This window comes from Phaenicophaeus curvirostris, unplaced genomic scaffold (assembly GCF_032191515.1).
Source record: "Phaenicophaeus curvirostris isolate KB17595 unplaced genomic scaffold, BPBGC_Pcur_1.0 scaffold_297, whole genome shotgun sequence".
Classification (NCBI taxonomy): domain Eukaryota; kingdom Metazoa; phylum Chordata; class Aves; order Cuculiformes; family Cuculidae; genus Phaenicophaeus; species Phaenicophaeus curvirostris.
The window spans coordinates 10,395-34,628 of record NW_027206908.1 but is presented as its reverse complement, the minus strand read 5'-3'; the positions used below and the strand labels follow the sequence as shown (position 1 = coordinate 34,628).

Below are 24,234 nucleotides of genomic sequence, written 5' to 3'. Positions count from 1 at the left end.
GGGGCCAAGCATTCAAGGACCCAGGGGCCAAATAGTCAAGGATCCAGGGGCCAAACATTCAAGAATCCAGGGGCTAAATACCCAGGGATCCAGGGGCCAAATATTTAAAGATCCAGGGGCCAAGTATTCAAGGATCCAGGGGCCAAATATTGCAGGGGCCAAATACCCAGGGATCCAGGGGCCAAATATTTAAAGATCCAGGGGCCAAATATTCCAGGGGCCAAATATTTAAAGATCCAGGGGCCAAATATTTAAAGATCCAGGGGCCAAATATTCCAGGGGCCAAATATTTAAAGATCCAGGGGCCAAATATTTAAAGATCCAGGGGCCAAATATTCCAGGGGCCAAAGAGCTCCTTGACCCTCAAGATGTTCTCCAAGAGCTTCCTTGACCTCCAAGGTCCCTCAGCCTCTTCTCCACCCCCCCCCGGATGGTCTCTGGAGGCTTCTCGGGGTGGAATTCTCCTCCCTAACGAGTGTCTTCTCCTCCCTGGTGTCCCAGGCTCCAGCCTCTCCGACCTCATGACCCTCCGCCTGGTGCCCGGTTCCTCTCGCTGCTCGGGGCCCCTCGAGCTCCTCCACGACCAGCGCTGGGGCGGCCTCTGCGGCGACCGGTGGGACCTTCCAGAAGCTCAGGTGGCCTGCAGGCAGCTGGGCTGCGGGGCGGCCACCTCCGCCCTGGGGTCCCCGAGGGCCGGGGGAGGAGAAGACCTCATCTGGGTGGACCAGGTGGAGTGCGGTGGGACGGAGGCGTCGCTCCTCGAGTGCAAAGTCAAGGTCTGGGGAGCCCAGAGCTGCGCGGCCAAGGTCCACGCGGGCGTCTCCTGCTCAGAAGCTCCAGAAGGTGAGGCCTTCAACCTTCTCTGGGTTCAACCACCTCCTTCTCTGGGTTCAACCACCTTCTCCTGGTTCAACCACCTTGGTTCCACCACCTTCTCTGGGTTCCACCACCTTCTCTTGGTTCCATCACCTTCTCCTGGTTCAACCACCTTGGTTCAACCACCTTCTCTTGCTCAACCACCTTGGTTCAACCACCTCCTCTGGGTTCAACCACCTTCTCCTGGTTCAACCACCTTGGTTCCACCACCTTCTCTGGGTTCCACCACCTTCTCTTGGTTCCATCACCTTCTCCTGGTTCAACCACCTTGGTTCAACCACCTTCTCTTGCTCAACCACCTTGGTTCAACCACCTCCTCTGGGTTCAACCACCTTCTCCTGGTTCAACCACCTTGGTTCAACCACCTCCTCTTGCTCAACCACCTTCTCTTGGCTCAACCACCTTCTCTTGCTCAACCACCTTCTCCTGGTTCAACCACCTTCTCTGGGTTCAACCACCTTCTCTGGGTTCAACCACCTTCTCCTGGTTCAACCACCTTGGTTCAAGCACCTTCTCCTGCTTCAACCACCTTCTCTTGGCTCAACCACCTTGGTTCAACCACCTTCTCTTGGCTCAACCACCTTCTCCTGGTTCAACCACCTTGGTTCAACCACCTCCTCTGGGTTCAACCACCTTCTCTGGGTTCAACCACCTTCTCCGGGTTCAACCACCTTGGTTCAACCACCTTCTCTGGGTTCAACCACCTTTGAGAACCCGATTTAGTGGAAGGTCTCACTTCCCATGGACGATGAGTTGCAACTGGAAGGACTTTGAGGTCCCTTCCAGCCCCAAACCATCATCCTGGAAGCTTCAGATCCTGGAAGAACTCGAAGTCAAACCCAGCGTTTCATCTCCATGGTAGAAGAGGAGAACGTGGCCACCTCCCTGGAGGCTGAGGAGGTGGAGAAGGTCCAGGAGGTTCTCCAGTCATGTTCCTTCTCCATGGTGGAACAGAAGAACGTGGTGACCTCCCTGGAGGCTTATGAGGTGGTGCAGGTGGAGAAGGTCCAGGAGGGTCTCCAGTTGAGTTCCCACCTATTTCCTTCTCCGTGGTGGAACAGGAGAACGTGGTGACCTCCTATGAGGCTTACGAGGTGGTGGAGGTGGAGATGGACCTGGGAGGTTCTCCAGCCGTGTTCCTTCTCCGTGGTCGAAGAGGAGAAGGTGGCGACCTCCAACAAGTCTTCTGAGGTGGAGAAGGTCCCAGAAGGTTCTCCAGTTGGGTTCCAAGCCGTCTTTCTCTCCACCCTAGGAGGAAACTCCACCGGGCTTGACCTCCGCCTGGTGGACGGGCCGAGCCGCTGCTCGGGGCGGGTTGAGGTTCTCCACGACGGGGAGTGGGGGACCATCTGCGACGACCACTGGGACCTCCTGGACGCGGCCGTGACCTGCAGGCAACTGGGATGTGGAGAAGCCACCGAGGCCCCCAGACAAGCCCGGTTCGGCCAGGGGAGGGGACACATCTGGTTGGACGACGTGAGCTGCTCGGGGAACGAGGAGAAGCTCCAGCAGTGCCGAGCGAGGCCCTGGGGGGACAACAACTGCAGCCACCGAGAAGACGCCGGCGTCGTCTGCTCAGGTAGGTCCTGGAGGTCCTGGAGGTCCAGCCTGCAGCCTAGAGGGAAGCTGAAGCTGGCGGGTCAAACCCTCTTGGAGCTGGAAGCTCTTCTTGGAGTAGGAAGCTCTTCTAGAAGTAGGAAGACCTTGAAGTAGGAAGTTCTTCTTGGGGTAGGAAGTTCTTCTTGGGGTAGGAAGTTCTTCTAGAAGCAGGAAGCCCTTCTAGGAGTAGGAAGACCTTGAAGTAGGAAGTTCTTCTTGGAGTAGGAAGTTCTTCTTGGAGCTGGAAGCCCTTCTAGAAGTAGAAAGACCTTGAAATAGGAAGTTCTTCTTGGACTAGGAAGCTCTTCTAGAAGTAGGAAGACCTTGAAGTAGGAAGTTCTTCTTGGAGTAGGAAGTTCTCGGAGTAGGAAGTTCTTCTTGGGATAGGAAGTTCTTCTAGAAGCAGGAAGCCCTTCTTGGAGTAGGAAGACCTTGGACTAGGAAGTTCTTCTTGGAGTAGGAAGACCTTGAAGTAGGAAGTTCTTCTTGGAGTAGAAAGTTCTTCTAGAAGCAGGAAGCCCTTCTAGGAGTAGAAAGACCTTGGACTAGGAAGTTCTTCTTGGAGTAGGAAGACCTTGAAGTAGGAAGTTCTTCTTGGAGTAGAAAGTTCTTCTTGGGATAGGAAGCTCTTCTAGAAGTAGGAAGACCTTGAAGTAGGAAGTTCTTCTTGGAGTAGGAAGCTCTTCTAGAAGTAGGAAGCTCTTCTAGAAGTAAGAAGCTCTTCTAGAAGTAGGAAGCTCTTCTAGAGGTAGGAAGTTCTTCTTGGAGTAGGAAGTTCTTCTAGAAGTAGAAAGACCTTGAAATAGGAAGTTCTTCTTGGGGTAGGAAGTTCTTCTTGGAGCTGGAAGACCTTGAAGTAGGAAGTTCTCCTTGGAGTAGGAAGCCCTTCTAGAAGCAGGAAGCTCTTCTAGAAGTAGAAAGACCTTGGAGTAGGAAGTTCTTCTTGGAGTAGGAAGCTCTTTTTGGAGCTGGAAGCCCTTCTAGAAGTAGAAAGACCTTGAAGTAGGAAGTTCTTCTTGGACTAGGAAGTTCTTCTTGGAGCTGGAAGCCCTTCTAGAAGTAGAAAGACCTTGAAATAGGAAGTTCTTCTTGGACTAGGAAGCTCTTCTTGGAGTAGGAAGACCTTGAAGTAGGAAGTTCTTCTTGGAGTAGGAAGTTCTCGGAGTAGGAAGTTCTTCTTGGGATAGGAAGTTCTTCTAGAAGCAGGAAGCCCTTCTTGGAGTAGGAAGACCTTGGACTAGGAAGTTCTTCTTGGAGTAGGAAGACCTTGAAGTAGGAAGTTCTTCTTGGAGTAGGAAGCTCTTCTAGAAGTAGGAAGCTCTTCTAGAAGTAGGAAGCTCTTCTAGAGGTAGGAAGTTCTTCTTGGAGTAGGAAGTTCTTCTAGAAGTAGAAAGACCTTGAAATAGGAAGTTCTTCTTGGGGTAGGAAGTTCTTCTTGGAGCTGGAAGCCCTTCTAGAAGTAGAAAGACCTTGAAGTAGGAAGTTCTTGGAGTAGGAAGTTCTTCTTGGAGTAGGAAGACCTTGAAGTAGGAAGTTCTCCTTGGAGTAGGAAGCCCTTCTAGAAGCAGGAAGCTCTTCTAGAAGTAGAAAGACCTTGGAGTAGGAAGTTCTTCTTGGAGTAGGAAGCTCTTTTTGGAGCTGGAAGCCCTTCTAGAAGTAGAAAGACCTTGAAGTAGGAAGTTCTTCTTGGACTAGGAAGCTCTTCTTGGAGTAGGAAGACCTTGAAGTAGGAAGTTCTTCTTGGAGTAGGAAGTTCTCGGAGTAGGAAGTTCTTCTTGGGATAGGAAGTTCTTCTAGAAGCAGGAAGCCCTTCTTGGAGTAGGAAGACCTTGGACTAGGAAGTTCTTCTTGGAGTAGGAAGACCTTGAAGTAGGAAGTTCTTCTTGGAGTAGGAAGCTCTTCTAGAAGTAGGAAGCTCTTCTAGAAGTAGGAAGCTCTTCTAGAAGTAGGAAGCTCTTCTAGAGGTAGGAAGTTCTTCTTGGAGTAGGAAGTTCTTCTAGAAGTAGAAAGACCTTGAAATAGGAAGTTCTTCTTGGGGTAGGAAGTTCTTCTTGGAGCTGGAAGCCCTTCTAGAAGTAGAAAGACCTTGAAGTAGGAAGTTCTTGGAGTAGGAAGTTCTTCTTGGAGTAGGAAGACCTTGAAGTAGGAAGTTCTCCTTGGAGTAGGAAGCCCTTCTAGAAGCAGGAAGCTCTTCTAGAAGTAGAAAGACCTTGGAGTAGGAAGCTCTTCTTGGAGTAGGAAGTTCTTCTTGGCCTAGGAAGACCTTGAAGTAGGACGTTCTTGGCCTAGGAAGCCCTTCTTGAAGTAGGAAGCTCTTCTTGGAGTAGCAAGTTCCTCTTGGACTAGGAAGCTCTTCTAGAAGTAGAAAGACTTTGAAGTAGGAAGCTCTTCTTGGAGTAGGAAGTTCTTCTTGGGATAGAAAGTTCTTCTAGAAGCAGGAAGCCCTTCTAGAAGTAGAAAGACCTTGAAGTAGGAAGCTCTTCTTGGAGTGGCAGTTCTTCTTGGATCTGGAAGCCCTTCTAGAAGTGGAAAGACCTTGGAGTAGGAAGTTCTTCTTGGAGTAGGAAGTTCTTTTTGGACCAGGAGGTTCTTCTAGAAGTAGGAAGCCCTTCTAGGAGTAGGAAGACCTTGAAGTAGGAAGTTCTTCTTGGAGTAGGAAGACCTTGCAGTAGGATGTTCTTGGCCTAGGAAGCCCTTCTAGAAGCAGGAAGCTCTCCTTGAGGTAGGACGCCCTCCTCGAACCCCCTTTCCCCCCACCCCCAACCATCTCCACCCACCCCCCAACCCCTCCCTGATGCTTCTTCTCCCCCTCCAGACGCTTCCACCGCCTCGTCCTCCGGCGTCCGCCTGGTGGGCGGCTCCGACGGCTGCTCGGGGCGGGTGGAGATCTTCCACGGGGACCTGTGGGGGACGGTTTGCGACGCCGGGTGGGACCTCCAGGACGCCGCCGTGGTTTGTCTCCAGTTGGGTTGCGGCCGGGCCAAGGCGGCTCCCGCCGGGGCCTTTTTCGGGAGGGGGACGGGACCCGTCTGGCTGGAGAAGGTGGCTTGTCGGGGCTCCGAGAAGACCTTGGAGGAGTGTCGGGCCAAGCGGTGGGGGAGCAGCTGCAGCCACGGAGAAGACGCCGGCGTCGTGTGCTCAGGTGGGTCACCAGCCGGCTCGGAGATGGGGCCTCACCTCAAAAAAAAGGGGGGTTCTTCTCCTACTTGAGGCCAGGACCAGCCCTGGAGAAGTTCCAGGACCATTAGCTGCTCCTCACATCCCTGGAGAAGTTCTAGGACCATGGATCCACCACTGGAGAAGGTCCAGGACCTCTCCTCCCATCCCTGCAGAAGTTCTAGGACCATGGATCCATCCCTGGAGAAGTTCTAGGACATCTAATCCCATCCCTGGAGAAGTTCCAGGACCATGGGTCCATCCCTGGAGAAGTTCCAGGACCATTAGCTGCTCCTCCCAAGCCCGGAGAAGTTCTAGGACCTCTCCTCCCATCCCTGGAGAAGTTCCAGGACCATGAGCTGCTCTTCACATCCCTGGAGAAGTTCTAGGACCTCTCATTCCATTCCTGGAGAAGTTCTAAGACCTCTCCTCCCATCCCTGGAGAAGTTCCAGGACCATGGATCCACCACAGGAGAAGGTCCAGGATCATTAGATGCTCCTCTCATTCCTGGAGAAGTTCTAGGACCTCTCCTCTCATTCCTGGAGAAGTTCTAGGACTTCTCATTCCATCCCTGGAGAAGTTCCAGGACCATGAGATGCTCCTCCCAATCCTGGAGAAGTTCTAGGACCTCTCCTCCCATCCCTGGAGAAGTTCTAGGACCATGGATCCATCCTTGGAGAAGCTCCAGGACCATTAGATCCTTCTCCCATCCCAGGAGAAGTTCTAGGACCTCCCCTCCCATCCCTGGAGAAGGTCCAGGACCTCTCATCCCATCCCTGGAGAAGTTTGAGGACCATGGGTCCATCCCTGGAGAAGTTCTAGGACCTCTCCTCCCATCCCTGGAGAAGTTTGAGGACCATGGGTCCATCCCTGGAGAAGGTCCAGGACCATTAGCTGCTCCTCCCAACCCTGGAGAAGTTCTAGGACCTCTCCTCCCATCCCTGGAGAAGCTCCAGGACCTGATGGTGCTTATGAAGCTCCAAGAGACGTGGTTATCTCCACCTCTCCCTCTGGAGCTCAATCAAGCAGGTTCTGGAGGTTCTTACGAAGCTCCAAGGTCCCTTCCTGCTTGCTCCTCTCCATCTGGATCTCAATCAAACAGGTTCTGGAGGTTCTTATGAAGCTCCAAGGTCCATTCCTGCTAGTTCCTCTCCATCTGGAGCTCCAAACAGGTTCTTATGGAGCTCCAAGGTCCCTTCCTGCTTGTTCCTCTCCATCTGGAGGTCCAAACAGGTTCTTTTGGAGCTCCAAAGTCCCTTCCTGCTTGCTCCTCTCCATCTGGAGCTCCAAACAGGTTCTTATGAAGCTCCAAGGTCCCTTCCTGCTTGCTCTTCTCCATCTGGATCTCAATCAAACAGGTTCTAGAAGTTCTTATGAAGCTCCAAGGTCTGTTCCTGCTTGTTCCTCTCCATCTGGAGGTCCAAACAGGTTCTTTTGGAGCTCCAAGGTCTGTTCCTGCTAGTTCCTCTCCACCTGGAGGTCCAAACAGGTTCTTTTGGAGCTCCAAGGTCCCTTCCTGCTTGCTCTTCTCCATCTGGAGCTCAATCAAACAGGATCTAGAAGTTCTTATGAAGCTCCAAGGTCCATTCCTGCTTGTTCCTCTCCATCTGGAGGTCCAAACAGGTTCTTTTGGAGCTCCAAGGTCCGTTCCTGCTTGTTCCTCTCCACCTGGAGCTCAATCAAACAGGTTCTGGAGGTTCTTTTGGAGCTCCAAGGTCCGTTCCTGCTTGTTCCTTTCCACCTGGAGCTCCAAACAGGTTCTTATGAAGCTCCAAGGTCCCTTCCTGCTTGTTCCTCTCCATCTGGAGCTCAATCAAACAGGTTCTGGAGGATCTTATGAAGCTCCAAGGTCCATTCCTACTTGCTCTTCTCCACCTGGAGCTCAATCAAACAGGTTCTGGAGGTTCTTTTGGAGCTCCAAGGTCCGTTCCTGCTTGCTCCTTTCCACCTGGAGGTCCAAACAGGTTCTTATGAAGCTCCAAGGTCCGTTCCTGCTTGCTCCTCTCCATCTGGAGCTCAATCAAGCAGGTTCTGGAGGTGCTTCTGGAGCCCCAAGGTCCCTTCCTGCTTGTTCCTCTCCATCTGGAGCTCAATCAAACAGGTTCTGGAGGTTCTTATGAAGCTCCAAGGTCTGTTCCTGCTTGTTCCTCTCCACCTGGAGGTCCAAACAGGTTCTTATGGAGCTCCAAGGTCCGTTCCTGCTTGTTCCTCTCCACCTGGAGGTCCAAACAGGTTCTTATGAAGCTCCAAGGTCCATTCCTGCTTGTTCCTCTCCATCTGGAGCTCAATCAAACAGGTTCTGGAGGTTCTTTTGGAGCTCCAAGGTCCGTTCCTGCTTGTTCCTCTCCATCTGGAGCTCCATCAAACAGGTTCTGGAGGTTCTTTTGGAGCTCCAAGGTCCGTTCCTGCTTGTTCCTCTCCACCTGGAGGTCCAAACAGGTTCTTATGGAGCTCCAAGGTCCATTCCTGCTTGTTCCTCTCCATCTGGAGGTCCAAACAGGTTCTTATGAAGCTCCAAGGTCCCTTCCTGCTTGTTCCTCTCCACCTGGAGCTCAATCAAGCAGGTTCTGGAGGTGCTTCTGGAGCCCCAAGGCCCACAACTTCAAGCCAGGACCTCTCCTTCCCCCCCCTTGACCATCTCCCCTAGGTTCCTTCACCCCAGCTCCATCGTCTTCTCCTCTCCTCCCAGCTCCCACGGGGCCCCAGGAGCCGCAGCTCCGCTTGGTCAACGGCCCCGACGCCTGCGCCGGCCGGGTTGAGGTTCTCCACGACGGGGAGTGGGGGACCATCTGCGACGACCACTGGGACCTCCCGGACGCGGCCGTGACCTGCAGGCAACTGGGATGTGGAGAAGCCACCGAGGCCCCCGGACAAGCCCGATTCGGCCAAGGGAGTGGACACATCTGGTTGGACGACGTGAGCTGCTCGGGGAACGAGGAGAAGCTCCAGCAGTGCCGAGCGAGACCTTGGGGGGACAACAACTGCAACCATGAAGAAGACGCTGGAGTCATCTGCTCAGGTAGGTCCCGTCCTCCTCCTCCACCTTCTCCTCCACCTCCTCCTTCTCCTCGGGGCTTCCAGGAGGGGGACAGGAGGGTCTCCAACCTCTGGTGACACCAAGAAGGACGTTGAGGTTGGATCTCTGGAGATGTTTCTTCATGTCCTTCAACCCTGGTTGAGGTTTCATAGGGAGATGGTGGGTTCTCCAACATGAGGTGGTGGGTTCTCCATCCTTGAGAGCTTCACGGGTCCAGGTGGCACCTGGGGACGCGGTTTAGAGGCTTTTAGAGGGGTTGGTGTCTTCTCCAACCTCTGGTGACACCAAGAAGGACGTTGAGGTTGGATCTCTGGAGATGTTTCTTCATGTCCTTCAACCCTGGTTGAGGTTTCATAGGGAGATGGTGGGTTCTCCAACATGAGGTGGTGGGTTCTCCATCCCCGAGAGCTTCACGGGTCCAGGTGGCACCTGTAGGGACGTGGTTTAGAGGCTTTTAGAGGGGTTGGTGTCTTCTCCAACCTCTGGTGACACCAAGAAGGACGTTGAGGTTGGATCTTTGGAGATGTTCCTGGTAGAGGAACAACATGAGGTGGTGGGTTCTCCATCCCTGAGAGCTTCAGGGGTCCAGGTGGCACCTGGGGACGCGGTTTAGAGGCTTTTAGAAGCTCCAAAGTCCATTCCTGCTTGCTCCTCTCCATCTGGAGGTCCCACAAACAGGTTCTGGAGGTGCTTCTGGAGCTCCAAGGGTCGTTCCTGCTTGCTCCTCTCCACCTGGAGGTCAAACAAAGAGGTTCTGGAGGTTCTTCTGGAGCCCCAAGGTCCTTTCTTGCTTGCTCCTCTCCATCTGGAGGTCTGAACAGGTTCTTATGAAGCTCCAAAGTCCATTCCTGCTTGCTCCTCTCCATCTGGAGGTCCCACAAACAGGTTCTGGAGGTGCTTCTGGAGCTCCAAGGTCCTTTCTTGCTTGCTCCTCTCCACCTGGAGCTCAAACATAGGTGTCTGGTGGTGCCTCTGAAGCCAAGTTCTCCCTCAAGGAGGTTCCAAATCTCAGCTGGGACCCCACAACCACGTCCCCGTGGAGAACCCACCACCACCTGAGGGCCTGAAGATGGGCCTGAAGTCCATCCCGCCCTTCTAGAAAGGCTCGGGGTGGGGGGGGGGCTGGTCTCTAGGTGGGACCAGAAGATCTCGAGATGTTCTCCTCCTGGAGGTTTCCTCCTCTCAGGGCGGGTTTCTCCTCGGTAGACGCCAACGTGACCTCGGGGCTCCAGCTCCGCTTGGTGGACGGCCCCACCGGCTGCTCGGGGCGGGTGGAGGTCCTCCACGGAGGTCGATGGGGGACCGTCTGCGACGACACGTGGGACCTGAAGGACGCCAAGGTGGCCTGCAGGCAGCTGGGCTGCGGCGCGGCCGTGGTGGCCACCGAGCGCGGCCGCTTCGGCCAAGGCGCCGACCCCATCTGGTTGGACGAGGTGGAGTGTCGAGGGACCGAGGAGAACTTCTCCCAGTGCCACCTGGGCACCTGGGGCCTCCACAACTGCCACCACGAGGAGGACGCCGGCGTCATCTGCTCGGGTAGGGCTGGTGGGACGTCTTCTCGGGGGCTTGGAGGAGCCACCAAACCCACCAGTTGGGGCTCAGGGGTCACGAGGAGAAGGTTGGAGCTCAAGAAACGGGGTGATGGAGGTCTAGGAGGTGCGAAGGGCTGGTGGGACATCTTCTCATGGGCTTGGAGGGGCCACCAAACCCACCAGGTGGAGCTCAGGGGTCACGAGGAGAAGGTTGGAGCTCAAGAAAGGGGTTGATGGAGGTCTAGGAGGTGCGAAGGGCTGGTGGGACATCTTCTCATGGGCTTGGAGGGGCCACCAAACCCACCAGGTGGAGCTCAGGGGTCACGAGGAGAAGGTTGGAGCTCAAGAAAGGGCTTGATGGAGGTCTAGGAGGTGGGATAGAGCTGGTGGGACATCTTCTCATGGGCTTGGAGGGGCCACCAAACCCACTAGGTGGAGCTCAGGGGTCACGGGGAGAAGGTTGGAGCTCAAGGAAGGGGTTGATGGAGGTCTAGGAGGTGGGATAGAGCTGGTGGGACATCTTCTCATGGGCTTGGAGGGGCCACCAAACCCACCAGTTGGGGCTCAGGGGTCACGAGGAGAAGGTTGGAGCTCAAGAAAGGGGTTGATGGAGGTCTAGGAGGTGGGATGGAGCTGGTGGGACATGTTCTCATGGGCTTGAGGAGCCACCAAACCCACCAGGTGGAGCTCAGGGGTCACGAGGAGAAGGTTGGAGCTCAAGAAAGGGGTTGATGGAGGTCTAGGAGGTGCGAAGGGCTGGTGGGACATCTTCTCATGGGCTTGGAGGGGCCACCAAACCCACCAGGTGGAGCTCAGGGGGTCACAGGGAGAAGGTTGGAGCTGCTGGTGGAGGTGGAACATCCATCTTCATCTTCTCATGGAGCTGGAGGGGCCACCAAACCCACTAGGTGGAGCTCAGGGGTCACGAGGAGAAGGTTGGAGCTCAAGAAAGGGCTTGATGGAGGTCTAGGAGGTGGGATAGAGCTGGTGGGACATCTTCTCATGGGCTTGGAGGAGTCACCAAACCCACTAGGTGGAGCTCAGGGGTCACGAGGAGAAGGTTGGAGCTCAAGAAAAGGGTTGATGGAGGTCTAGGAGGTGGGATAGAGCTGGTGGGACATCTTCTCATGGGCTTGGAGGTTCCACCTGAGCTCCCGGTGTCCTTCCTCGCAGGCTCCAACCCCCTGGAGGTCCGCGTGAAGGACGGTCCCGGTCCCTGCTCGGGGCAGGTGGAGGTTCTCCACAACGGGACCTGGCACGGGGTCTGCAGCTCCGGGTGGAGCTTGTTGGAAGCCGCCGTGGTCTGCAAGCAGTTGGGCTGTGGAGAAGCCTTGGAGGCCCCTCCTGGAGGCCACCGGCAGGAGAAGACCTTGCTGGAAGGGTTGAGCTGCCACGGGACCGAGTCCTTGCTCCTCGAGTGCCAGCAGAGAGGGACGGGGCCGGGACCTTGCGAGGAGGGCTCGGTGGCCACCGTGGTCTGCAAGGAGCCCGAGGGTGAGTGGTGGGACCCTCTGGGCTGGGGGAAGGTCCTGGGGGCTCCTCCCAGCGAGCTCCTGAAGGTCCCGAGAAGGGGAAGGACCTTGTGTTCCATCACTCGGAAGCATCCGAGATGGTTCCTCCACCCTAAACACGTTCAACCCTCCCACCTCTAAGTCTTGGGACCTTCTGGAAGTCACCTCAGAGAGGTTGAGGAGCATGGAAGGTGCCTCCAACCCAACCATCCCTCCCATCTCCAAGTCTTGGAGGCCAAGGACCTCTGGAAGTCACCTCAGAGAGGCTGAGGAGATGGTTTGGATGGATGGAGGAGGGTCTGTAGAACCTCAAAACCCAAGGGGGACGTCCTACTGGAGACCTAACGTGGGTTTAGGAGCTGCAAGAGCACGGAAGGTGCCTCCAACCCAACCATCTCCAAGTCTTGGAGGTCATGGACCTTCTGGAAGTCGCCTCAGAGAGGTTGAGGAGCATGGAAGGTGCCTCCAACCCAACCATCTCTCCCATCTCCAAGTCTTGGAGGCCAAGGACCTCTGGAAGTCGCCTCAGAGAGGTTGAGGAGCATGGAAGGTGCCTCCAACCCAACCATCCCTCTCATCTCCAAGTCCTGGAGGTCATGGAGCTTCTGGAAGTCACCTCAGAAAGGCTGAGGAGATGGTTTGGATGGATGGAGGAGGGTCTGTAGAACCTCAAAACCCAAGGGGAACGTCCTACTGGAGACCTAACGTGGGTTTAGGAGCTGGAAGAGCACGGAAGGTGCCTCCAACCCAACCATCTCCACGTCCTGGAGGCCAAACCATCTCCTGGAGCCACTTTCTCCTCCCACCCCCAGGTTCCTTCTCCTCCTGCTCGGCGCTGGTGGCCCTGGTGGCCCTGGGGCTGGTGTCCAGCGGGGTCCTCCTGTGGCTCAACCTCCAGAGAAGGTTCCCGGCCGGCGCTCAGCCTGGAGGTGACCATCCCACCCCTCCCCCGCCGTGTCCCTCAACTCCTGGTCCCTTCTCCAACCTCCCCGTGGAGAGAGGGATCGTCCCAAACCTGGTGGACGAGCCCTGATGTCTTCTCCATCCCGCAGCCCCCCAGCTCCAGGGCCACCGCGGCTCCTCCTCGGGGACCTCCTACCAGCCCGTGGGGGCCATCTACCACCCCTCCCCAGCAGAAGCTCCTGAGGACCTCGACGTGGAGACCACGCAGCTGATGAAGGACGACGAGGTCGCCCCCTGAGGCCACCACCCATGGGGACCTCACGGGGTTTCCCGGGGTTCCCGAGGACCACGAAGGCCCAGCCGGTGGGCAGGAGACCCCATGGATGGTGGAATCGTGGACCAAGGAAGGGGCTCCAGACCCAAGGACGTTGATTTCCCCCCATCCTGGTGGCCCTGGAGAAGAATTAAGGATGAAACTCAATTAAAAGGTCATCTCCAAGCCTTTAAGTGGTGGGTGTGAGGGCATCTGAGGGGCTTTGCTCCTCCAGCCAGCCAGCCTGGACACCTCCTGGGGCAACCCCAGGGCCCTGGTGTCCACGTCCATGGCCTGCAGCCACCCCTTGGAGACCCAACCCTGGAGATCCAACCCTGGAGAACCTCTAGGTTGAGGTTGAGGGGGTCACAAGACACGTTCTTGCTTGGAGACCCAACCATGGGGACCCAACCCTGGAGATCCAGCCATGGAGAACCTCTAGGTTGAGGGGGTCACAAGACACGTTCTTGCTTGGAGACCCAACCCTGGGGACTCAACCATGGAGATCCAGCCATGGAGAACCTCTAGGTTGAGGTTGAGGGGGTCACAAGACACGTTCTTGCTTGGAGACCCAACCATGGGGACCCAACCCTGGAGATCCAGCCATGGAGAACCTCTAGGTTGAGGGGGTCACAAGACACGTTCTTGCTTGGAGACCCAACCCTGGGGACTCAACCATGGAGATCCAGCCATGGAGAACCTCTAGGTTGAGGTTGAGGGGGTCACAAGACACGTTCTTGCTTGGAGACCCAACCATGGGGACCCAACCATGGAGATCCAGCCATGGAGAACCTCTAGGTTGAGGTTGAGGGGGTCACAAGACACGTTCTTGCTTGGAGACCCAACCCTGGGGACTCAACCATGGAGATCCAGCCATGGAGAACCTCTAGGTTGAGGTTGAGGGGGTCACAAGACACGTTCTTGCTTGGAGACCCAACCCTGGAGACCCTCTTGGCTCAGGTTGAGGAGGTCCCAAGACCTTCAGGGCCAGGCAGATCCCAGGAGAGGAACCCGCTGAGATGTGGCCACCACCAGCTGGGCCTCCAAAGGACCTTCGGGGCCAGGTTCAACCCCGAGGTCCCACCCCAACCTCGTGGTTGGCGATGAGCTTGAGGTTCCTCAGCGTCATCTCAGGGGTTGGAATGGGAGGAAGGTCCAGGCCGGGGTGGGGTGGAGGCCACCAAGATGTCCACCCCAAGCCCCAACCACGCGCTGGAGGAGACGAGAGGCATCGTTAACGAACATTCCTGTAATTAGCCCCCACCCCACCCCATTCCCACCACTACAGAGACCTCGGGGACAGAGCGGGGGGAGCTCCAGGCCACCCCAGGAGCAAGGTCCACGTGTCCTCTTCCACCCAGGAACCAAGGAAGGAGATAAATCCAGGCTCTGGTGGCCACGTAGGAGGAGAAGGATGGAGATGGGAGAAGGTCCCTTGGTCTCCTCTGGCCACACACCATCCAGGTTCCTCCTGGAACGTCCCAGTAGATGGTGGAGAAGAAGGTCTCCACCCTCTTGATTTTCCTCCTCAGGGTGTGGACGGGGTGGGAGGAGATCGATGAGGTCCATGAGATCCAGACGGGACCTTCCAAGCCCAGCAGGACGTGGTGGGATCTCCTCCTCCATCTCCAGGAAGGTCCGAGCTCTCCAGTGGGGACCCAACACCCCCAAGAGCCCCTTGGGAGCCTCGGAATCGGGGAGCTGGGAGAGGACAAGGAGGTCCTGGTGGCCACCGTGCAGCTTCTAGAGATGATGGGGCCCAAGGAGGGTCCATTCCCACCCGCGTGGATGGAGAAGGACACGGCCCAGGTCCAACTTGGCCACCACCGCAGCTTCTCGGGAGCAGGAGGAACCTGCTGAGATGTGGCCACCACCAGCTGGGGCTCCAAAGGACCTTCAGGACCAGGTAGATCCCAGGAGAGGAACCTGCTGAGATGCGGCCACCACCAACCGGGCTCCGGAGAAGCTTCAGGACCACGAGTCGACCCCAAGATCAAGTCCCAACCTCACGGAACCACATCTAGAAGACCCCAGAGTGCCTCAGATTCCTGGGAGAGGAACCTGCTGAGATGCGGCCACCACTAACCGGGCTCTGGAGAAGCTTCAGGGCCACGAGTCGACCCCAAGATCAAGTCCCAAGCTCATGGAACCACATCTAGAAGACCCCAGAGTGCCTCAGATTTCTGGGAGAGGAACCTGCTGAGATGTGGCCACCACCAACCAGGCTCCGGAGAAGCTTCAGGACCACAAGTCGACCCCCAAGATCAAGTCCCAACCTCATGGAACCACATCTAGAAGACCCCCGAGTGCCTCAGATTCCTGGGAGAGGAACCTGCTGAGATGCGGCCACCACCAACCGGGCTCCGGAGAAGCTTCAGGACCACGATTTGACCCCGAGATCAAGTCCCAACCTCATGGAACCACATCTAGAAGACCCCAGAGTGCCTCAGATTCCTGTGTAAGGAACCTGCTGAGATGTGGCCACCACCAACCGGGCTCTGGAGAAGCTTCAGGGCCACGAGTTGACCCCCAAGATCAAGTCCCAAGCTCAGAGGAACTTCATCCGTCCAGGAGCCACATCTAGAAGACCCCAGAGTGCCTCAGATTCCTGGGTAAGGAACCTCCTGAGATGCGGCCACCACCAACCGGGCTCCGGAGAAGCTTCAGGCCCATGATTTGACCCCAAGATCAAGTCCCAACCTCATGGAACCACATCTAGAAGACCCCAGAGTGCCTCAGATTTCTGGGAGAGGAACCTGCTGAGATGTGGCCACCACCAACCGGGCTCTGGAGAAGCTTCAGGCCCACGATTTGACCCCAAGATCAAGTCCCAACCTCATGGAGCCACATCTAGAAGACCCCAGAGTGCCTCAGATTCCTGGGTAAGGAACCTGCTGAGATGCGGCCACCACCAACCGGGCTCTGGAGAAGCTTCAGGCCCACGATTTGACCCCCAAGATCAAGTCCCAAGCTCAGAGGAACCTCATCCATCCAGGAGCCACATCTAGAAGACCCCAGAGGGACACAGATTCCTGGGTAAGGAACCTGCTGAGATGCGGCCACCACCAACCGGGCTCCGGAGAAGCTTCAGGCTCCTGATTTGACCCCGAGACCAAGTCCCAACCTCATCGTTTGGAGCCATGAAACCCCACGTGGAGCCACCGAGGTGGCCCGAGGCTCTCGGGGACCTTCTCCGCGGCCTCACCCGTCGCGGTGGACCCGTTGGTGCTGGAGCAGGTTGGAAGGGTGCGCGAAGCCCTTGTGGCAGACGCCGCACTTGTAGGGCGTCTCGCCCGTGTGGACCTTCTCGTGGACCGCCAGGTAGGCGAGGTCCTTGAAGAACTTGTGGCAGAAGCTGCACTCGTAGGGCCGCTCGGGGCTGTGGACGCGGCGGTGCTGGAGAAGCAGAGAAGGTCTCGCGAAGGCCTTGCCGCACGCCTCGCACTTGTAGGGCCTCTCGCCCGTGTGGGCCCGTTGGTGGATGACCAGGTAGGACGATTGCTTGAAGGCCTTGCCGCAGGTCTTGCAGGAGAAGGGCCTCTCGCCCGTGTGGACCCTCTGGTGGGAGGAGAGCGCGTTGGATTGCTTGAAGGCCTTGCCGCACAAGGAGCAGGAGAAAGGCCGGTCGCCCGTGTGGACGCGCTCGTGGACCTTCAAGCTGTGGCCGTAGGTGAACTTCTTGCCGCAGACGCCGCAGACGTGGGGCTTGTCCTCGCAGTGTTGCCGCTGGTGGAGGAGGAGAGCGGTGGAGGTGGGGAAGTCCTTCCCGCACGAGGAGCACTTGAAGGGCTTGGTGGCACCACCACCACCATGGGTGGCCACGTGCCGTTGGAGCTCGTAGGGCGTCTTGAAGCTCTTGGAGCAACGGGGACAGCGGAAAGGGCGCTCGCCGCTGTGGATGCGCCGGTGCTCCTGGAGGTTGGAGGACCTCTTGAAGCGTTTGCCGCAGAGCTCGCAGCGGAAGGGCCTCTCCTCGGTGTGGACCAAGCGGTGGCTTTTGAAGTCCGAGTGCCGCTTGAAGGCCGCCGGGCAGAGGTGGCAGCGGAAGGGCCGCTCCTCGTTGTGGACCACCTCGTGGCTGAAGAGCTCCCAGGCCCTCTTGAAGGTCTTCTCGCAGACGCCGCACTGGAAGGGTTTCTCGTCCACGATGACCTCGCGGATCTCCAGCTCGGCCACCTCGCCCGAGGAGACGGGAAGAGCCCCCGGGACCTCCTCCGGGTCACCCGTGGAGCCACCCAGCACCAGCTTGGCCGTCGAGTAGATGCCGCGCTCGTCGATGAGCTGGACGAAGGCCGGCGGCGGGTGGCGAGCGGTGGGAAGAGGAGAGCAGGACCTGGACCTTCTCTCCTCCTCCTCCTCCTCCTCCAAGTAGGACCCGGATCTTCTCTCCTCCTCCTCCTCCTCGTAGGACCTGGATCTTCTCTCCTCCTCCTCACAAAATATGGATCTTCTCCCCTCCTCCTCCTCCTCCCAAGAGCCAGATCTTCTCTCCTCCTCGTAGGACCTGGATCTTCTCCCCTCCTCCTCCTCGTAGGACCTGGATCTTCTCCCCTCCTCCTCCTCGTAGGACTTGGATCTTCTCTCCTCCTCCTCACAGAACATGGATCTTCTCCCCTCCTCCTCCTCCTCCTCGTAGGACCTGGACCTTCTCTCCTCTTCCTCGCAGAACATGGATCTTCTCTCTCCCTCCTCCTCGTAGGACCTGGACCTTCTCTCCTCCTCCTCACAGAATATGGATCTTCTCCCCTCCTCCTCCTCCTCCTCCTCCTCCTCCTCCTCCTCGTAGGACCTGGATCTTCTCTCCTCTTCCTTGCAGAACCTGGATCTTCTCTCCTCTTCCTCACAGGACCTGGATCTTCTCTCCTCCTCCTCTTCCTCCTCCTCGCAGGACCTGGATCTTCTCTCCTCCTCCTCCTCCTCGCAGGACCTGGATCTTCTCTCCTCTTCCTCCTCCTCGCAGGACCTGGATCTTCTCTCCTCCTCCTCCTCCTTGCAGGACCTGGATCTTCTCTACCTCTTCCTCGCAGAACATGAAACTTCTCTCCTCCTCCTCCTCGCAGGACCTGGATCTTCTCTCCTCCTCCTCCTCGCAGAACATGGATCTTCTCTGCTCTTCCTCCTCGTAGGACCTGGATCTTCTCTCCTCCTCCTCCTCGTAGGACCTGGATCTTCTCTCCTCCTCCTCCTCGTAGGACCTGGATCTTCTCTCCTCCTCCTCCTCGCAGGACCTGGATCTTCTCTCCTCCTCCTCCTCGTAGGACCTGGATCTTCTCTCCTCCTCCAAGTGGTGACTCCAAAGCAACCGCAGCCTCTTCCCTGTCGCTGGTCCCAGCCGCTCTCCGCTCGCCCTCATCGGAATCCGCGTCGACTCCGGATTGAGACCTAATTGGTGAAGCTCTGGGGGGAGCTGGTGGCCCAGGGAAGCTCCTTCATCATCTTCATCTTCATCTTCCTCCTCGTGGAAGGTTCTGGTGGCACCGAGGGAGCAGCGACGCCAGCGAGAAACCGGATTGACTCCGGTTGCGTCTGGAAGGGCCGGAGGCTCCGATTCGGTGGGTGAAAAAGGAGGAGGAGGAGGAGGAAGAGGAGGAGGAAGAGGAGGAGGAGAAGCCATGGAGGCAGCTGGGAAAGAGAGAGGATGAGGGGCGGGGAGGAAGAAAAGGAGGAAAAGGAAAAGGAGGAGGAAAAGGGAAAAAAAGGAAAAAGGAGGAGGGAGGAGGGAAGAAGAAAAGGAGGAGGAGGAAGAGAAAAGGAGGAGGAGGAAGAAGAAAAGGAGGAGGAGGAAGAAGAAAGAAAGGAGGAGGAGGAGGAGGAAGAAGAAAAGGAGGAAGAGGAAGAAGAGAAGGAGGAGGAGAAGAAGAGGAGGAGGAGGAGGAGGAAGAAGAGAAGGACAAGGAGGAAGAAGAGAAGGACGAGGAGGAAGAAGAGGAGGAGGAGGAGAAAGAAGAGGAGGAGGAGGAGGAAGAAGAGAAGGAAATGGAGGAGGAAGAAGAGAAGGAGGAGGAGGAAGAAGAGAAGGAGGAGGAAGAAGAGGAGGAGGAGGAGGAAGAAGAGAAGGGAGGAGGAGGAAGAAGAGGAGGAGGAGGAGGAAGAAGAGGAGGAGGAGGAGGAAGAAGAGGAGGAGGAGGAGGAGGAAGAAGAGGAGGAGGAGGAGGAAGAAGAGGAGGAGGAGGAGGAAGAAGAGGAGGAGGAGGAGGATGAAGAGAAGAGAGGAGGAAGAAGAGGAGAGGAGGAGGAGAAGAGGAGGAGGAGGAGGAAGAAGAGAAGGAGGAGGAGGAAGAAGAGAAGGAGGAGGAGGAAGAAGAGAAGGAGGAGGAGGAAGAAGAGAAGGAGGAGGAGGAAGAAGAGAAGGACGAGGAGGAAGAAGAGAAGGAAATGGAGGAGGACTTCCCAACCAGACTTCCCAATACACCCCAGTCTCCCCAGTATCAACCAGTCCCCCCCAGTCCCCCAGTCCCCCCAGCCCCCCCCAATCCCTCCCAGTCCCCCAGTCCCTCCCAGTCCCCCCCAGTCCCCCCAGTCCCCCCAGCCCCCCCCAAACCCTCCAGTCCCCCAGTCCCCCCCAGTGCCCCCCAGCCCCCCCCAGTCCCCTCCCAGTCCCCCCAGTCCCCCAGTCCCCCAGTCCCCTCTCACCGGCGCTGCCGCAGCCCCCCCGCCCCTCCCCCCTCAGCAACATCCGGGTACGAAACATCCGGGGGGGGGCGGGGCCAGAGAGGAGGGGAGGGGGCGTGGCCTGTCGGAGGGGGGCGGGGCCAAGCGCCGTATTGATTGAATGGGAAGGGGCGTGGCCAACGCTGCATTGGGGTGACCGGGAAGGGGGCGTGGCCACTGGAAAGGGGGCGTGGCCTGTGCGGTGACAGGGAGGTGAATGGGCGAAGGGACCTTCTAGGACCCCCAGGAACCATCTAGAGCCCCCTGGGACCCCTTTAGTGCCTTCTAGGGGTCTTCTAGGACCACGAGGAACCCTCTAGAGACTCCTGGGACCCCTTTAGGTCCTTCTAGGACCCTTCTAGGACCCCCAGGAACCCTCTAGAGCCCCCTGGGACCCTTTTAGGTCCTTCTAGGACCCTTCTAGGACCACCAGGAACCCTCTAGAGCCCCCTGGGACCCCCTTAGGACCTTCTAGGACCCTTCTAGGACCCCAAGGGACCCTCTAGAGCCCCCTGGGACCCCCTTAGGGCCTTCTAGGACCCTTCTAGGACCACGAGGAACCCTCTAGAGCCCCCTGGGACCCCCTTAGGGCCTTCTAGGACCCTTCTAGGACCCCCAGGAACCCTCTAGAGCCCCCTGGGACCCCTTTAGGACCTTCTAGGACCCTTCTAGGACCACGAGGAACCCTCTAGAGCCCCCTGGGACCCCCTTAGGGCCTTCTAGGACCCTCCTAGGACCACCAGGAACCATCTAGAGCCCCCTGGGACCTCCTTAGGGCCTTCTAGGACCCTTCTAGGACCACGAGGAACCCTCTAGAGACCCCTGGGACCCCTTAGGGCTTTCTAGGACCCTTCTAGGACCCCCAGGAACCCTCTAGAGCCCCCTGGGACCCCCTTAGGGCCTTCTAGGGCCCTTCTAGAACCATGAGGAACCCTCTAGAGCCCCCTGGGACCCCCTTAGGGCCTTCTAGGACCCTTCTAGGACCACCAGGAACCCTCTAGAGCCCCCTGGGACCCCCTTAGGGCCTTCTAGGAACGTTCTAGGACCACGAGGAACCATCTAGAGCCCTTTGGGACCCCCTTAGGACCTTCTAGGACCCTTCTAGGACCACGAGGAACCCTCTAGAGACCCCTGGGACCCCTTTAGGGCCTTCTAGGACCCTTCTAGGACCACAAGGAACTCTCTAGAGCCCTTTGACACCAACTTAGGGCCTTCTAGGACCCTTCTAGGACCACCAGGAACCCTCTAGAGCCCCCTGGGACCCCCTTAGGGCCTTCTAGGACCCTCCTAGGACCCCCAGGGACCCTCTAGAGCCCCCTGGGACCCCCTTAGGGCCTTCTAGGACCCTTCTAGGGCCCCTTAGGACCCTTCTGAAGGCCCCGAGACCCTTCTAGAGCCCCCCACGACCCTTCTGAAGGCCCCCAGACCCTTCTAGAGCCCCCCACGACCCTTCTGAAGGCCCCCAGACCCTTCTAGAGCGGTCCCAAAGGGCTCTAGAGGGTTCCTCATGGTCCTAGAAGACCCATAGAAGGCCCTAAGGGGGTCCCAGGGGGATCTAGATGATTTCTCGTGGTCGTAGAAGAGACCTAGTAGGCCCTACGGGGGTCCCAGGGGGCTCTAGAGGGTTCCTCGTGGTCCTAGAAGGGTCCTAGAAGGCCCTAAGGGGGTCCCAGAGGGCTCTAGATGGTTCCTCGTGGTCCTAGAAGACCCCTAGAAGGCCCTAAGGGGGTCCCAGGGGGCTCTAGAGGGTTCCTCGTGGTCCTAGAAGGGTCCTAGAAGGCCCTAAGGGGGTCCCAGGGGGCTCTAGAGGGTTCCTCGTGGTCCTAGAAGGGTTCTAGAAGGCCCTAAGGGGGTCCCAGGGGGTTCTAGAGGGTTCCTCGTGGTCCTAGAAGGGTCCTAGAAGGCCCTAAGGAGGTCCCAGGGGGCTCTAGAGGGTTCCTGGGGGTCCTAGGAGGGTCCTAGAAGGCCCTAAGGGGGGCCCAGGGGGCTCTAGAGGGTTCCTCGTGGTCCTAGGAGGGTCCTAGAAGGCCCTAAGGAGGTCCCAGGGGGCTCTAGAGGGTTCCTCGTGGTCCTAGAAGGGTCCTAGAAGGCCCTAAGGGGGTCCCAGGGGGCTCTAGATGGTTTCTCGTGGTCCTAGAAGACCCCTAGAAGGCCCTAAGGGGGTCCCAGGGGGCTCTAGAGGGTCTCTGGGGGTTATAGAAGAGTCCTAGAAGAATCTAAATTGGTCCTGAAGGTCCCTAAATGGGTCCACGGGTCCCTAAATGGGTCCTGAAGGTCTCTAGATGGGTCCAGGGGTTCCTAAATGAATCTTGAAGGTCTCTAAATGAGTCCTGAAGGTCACTAAGTGGATCCTGAAGGTCGTAAATGAATCCTGAAGTGTTCTAAATGGGTCCAGGGGTTCCTACATGAGTCCTGAAGGTCTCCGAATGGGTCCTGAAGGTCCCTAGATGGGTCCAAGGGTACCTAAATGGGCCCCCATGGTTCCTAAATGGGTCCAGGGGTTCCTAAACTAGTCCTGAAGGTCCCTAAATGAGTCCTGATGGTCCCTAAATGAGTCCTGAAGGTCCTAAATGGGTCCTGAAGGTCCCTAGATGGGTCCTGAAGGTCCCTTGATGGGTCCTGATGGTCCTAAATGGGTCCTGAAGGTCTCTGAATGAGTCCTGAAGGTCCCTAAATGGGTCCAGGGGTTCCTAAATGGTTCCTGAAGGTCCCTAAATGAGTCCTGATGGTCCTAAATGGGTCCTGAAGGTCCCTAAATGAGTCTTGAAGGTCCCTATGTGGGTTCTGAAGGTGCCTACATGAGGCCTGATGGTCCTAAATGGGTCCTGAAGGTCCCTAAATGAGTCTTGAAGGTCCCTAAGTGGGTTCTGAAGGTCCCTACATGAGTCCTGATGGTCCTAAATGAATCCTGAAGTATTCAAAATGGGTCCAGGGGTTCCTAAATGAGTCTTGAAGGTCCCTAAATGAGTCCTGAAGGTCTCTAAATGGTTCCTGAAGGTCCCTAAATGAGTCCTGATGGTCCTAAACGGGTCCTGAAGGTCCCTAAATGAGTCCTGATGGTCCTAAATGGGTCCTGAAGGTCCCTAAATGAGTCCTGAAGGTCCCTAGATGGGTCTTGAGGGTCTCTAAGTGGGTTCTGAAGGTCCCTACATGAGTCCTGATGGTCCTGAATGAATCCTGAAGTATTCGAAATGGGTCCAGGGGTTCCTAAATGAGTCTTGAAGGTCCCTAAATGGGTCCAGGGGTTCCTAAATGGATCCTGAAGGTCCCTAAATGGGTCTTGAAGGTCTCTAAGTGGGTCCTGAAGGTCCCTAAATGGGTCCTGAAGGTCTCTAAATGGGTCCTGGTGGTCCTAAATGAATCCTGAATTATTCTAAATGGGTCCAGGGGTTCCTAAATGGTTCCTGAAGGTCCCTAAATGAGTCCTGATGGTCTCTAAATGGTTCCTGAAGGTCCCTAAATGAGTCCTGATGGTCCTAAATGGGTCCTGAAGGTCCCTAAATGAGTCCTGATGGTCCTAAATGGGTCCTGAAGGTCCCTAAATGAGTCTTGAAGGTCCCTAAGTAGGTCCTGAAGGTCTCTAAATGGGTCCTGATGGTCCTAAATGAATCCTGAATTATTCTAAATGGGTCCAGGGGTTCCTAAATGGTTCCTGAAGGTCCCTAAATGGGTCCAGGGGTTCCTAAATGGGTCCTGAAGGTCCCTAAATGGGTCCTGAAGGTCTCTAAATGGTTCCTGATGGTCCTAAATGGGTCCTGATGGTCCTAAATGAGTCCTGATGGTCCTAAATGAGTCCTGAAGTATTCGAAATGGGTCCAGGGGTTCCTAAATGAGTCTTGAAGGTCCCTAAATGGGTCCAGGGGTTCCTAAATGGATCCTGAAGGTCCCTAAATGGGTCTTGAAGGTCTCTAAGTAGGTCCTGAAGGTCCCTAAATGGGTCCTGAAGGTCTCTAAATGGTTCCTGATGGTCCTAAATGGTTCCTGATGGTCCTAAATGGGTCCTGAAGTATTCTAAATGGGTCCAGGGGTTCCTAAATGGTTCCTGAAGGTCCCTAAATGGGTCCAGGGGTTCCTAAATGGGTCCTGAAGGTCTCTAAATGGTTCCTGAAGGTCCCTAAATGGGTCCAGGGGTTCCTAAATGGGTCCTGAAGGTCCCTAAATGGCTCCTGAAGGTCTCTAAATGGTTCCTGATGGTCCTAAATGGGTCCTGAAGTATTCTAAATGGGTCCAGGGGTTCCTAAATGGGTCCTGAAGGTCCCTAAATCGTTCCTGAAGGTCCCTAAATGGGTCCAGGGGTTCCTAAATGGGTCCTGAAGGTCCCTAAATGGGTCCTGAAGGTCCCTAAATGGGTCTTGAAGGTCTCTAAGTGGGTCCCGAAGGTCCCTAAATGGGTCTTGAAGGTCTCTAGATGGGTCCAAGGGTCCCTAAAAGGGGGTCCAGTCCGAACCAGTTTAACCCAGTACGAACCAGTCCGTTCGTGTGTGTCGTCCCCCCCCCCCCCCCCATTCCCATTTTGGGTGGAAACCCTGAGTTTTTGGTCAAGCGACGTGGCAGGCGGGGGCCAATGGGAGATCGAGGTCCCGCCCCCCCCCAGCTCTGAGGATCCCGATTGGTCCTGGGGGGGCTGGGGGGGGGGGGGGTCGAGGGCAGGGGGA

General features: G+C 56.7%; 2 protein-coding genes across 2 annotated transcripts in view; one reads left to right on the top strand and one right to left on the bottom strand.

Moving 5' to 3' along the window:
* The window catches only part of LOC138734885 (scavenger receptor cysteine-rich domain-containing protein DMBT1-like), a 32,396-nt gene extending 19,483 nt beyond the window's left edge, over positions 1 to 12,913 (top strand). The window contains exons 9-19 of the mRNA XM_069882707.1: positions 502 to 843; positions 1,739 to 1,881; positions 1,938 to 2,040; positions 2,129 to 2,455; positions 5,291 to 5,617; positions 8,280 to 8,651; positions 9,665 to 9,749; positions 9,856 to 10,205; positions 11,375 to 11,695; positions 12,525 to 12,641; positions 12,765 to 12,913. Of these exons, the coding sequence (XP_069738808.1) occupies positions 502 to 843; positions 1,739 to 1,881; positions 1,938 to 2,040; positions 2,129 to 2,455; positions 5,291 to 5,617; positions 8,280 to 8,651; positions 9,665 to 9,749; positions 9,856 to 10,205; positions 11,375 to 11,695; positions 12,525 to 12,641; positions 12,765 to 12,913 (2,636 nt within the window). The remainder of the gene's footprint in view (positions 1 to 501; positions 844 to 1,738; positions 1,882 to 1,937; positions 2,041 to 2,128; positions 2,456 to 5,290; positions 5,618 to 8,279; positions 8,652 to 9,664; positions 9,750 to 9,855; positions 10,206 to 11,374; positions 11,696 to 12,524; positions 12,642 to 12,764) is intronic.
* A 1,249-nt stretch (positions 12,914 to 14,162) lies between these two features.
* Positions 14,163 to 17,605, bottom strand: LOC138734879 (zinc finger protein ZFP2-like). The gene has a single exon (XM_069882702.1). The coding sequence runs from the start codon at positions 17,597 to 17,599 to the stop codon at positions 16,130 to 16,132; it is 1,470 nt and encodes a 489-aa protein (XP_069738803.1). The 5' UTR covers positions 17,600 to 17,605; the 3' UTR covers positions 14,163 to 16,129.
* Between the last annotated feature and the right edge of the window lie 6,629 nt (positions 17,606 to 24,234).

Coding starts and splice junctions, on each gene's coding strand:
- LOC138734879 (XM_069882702.1), bottom strand. CDS start 17,599: ATGTTCTGCGAGGAAGAGGAGAGAAGGTCCAGGTCCTACGAGGAGGAG.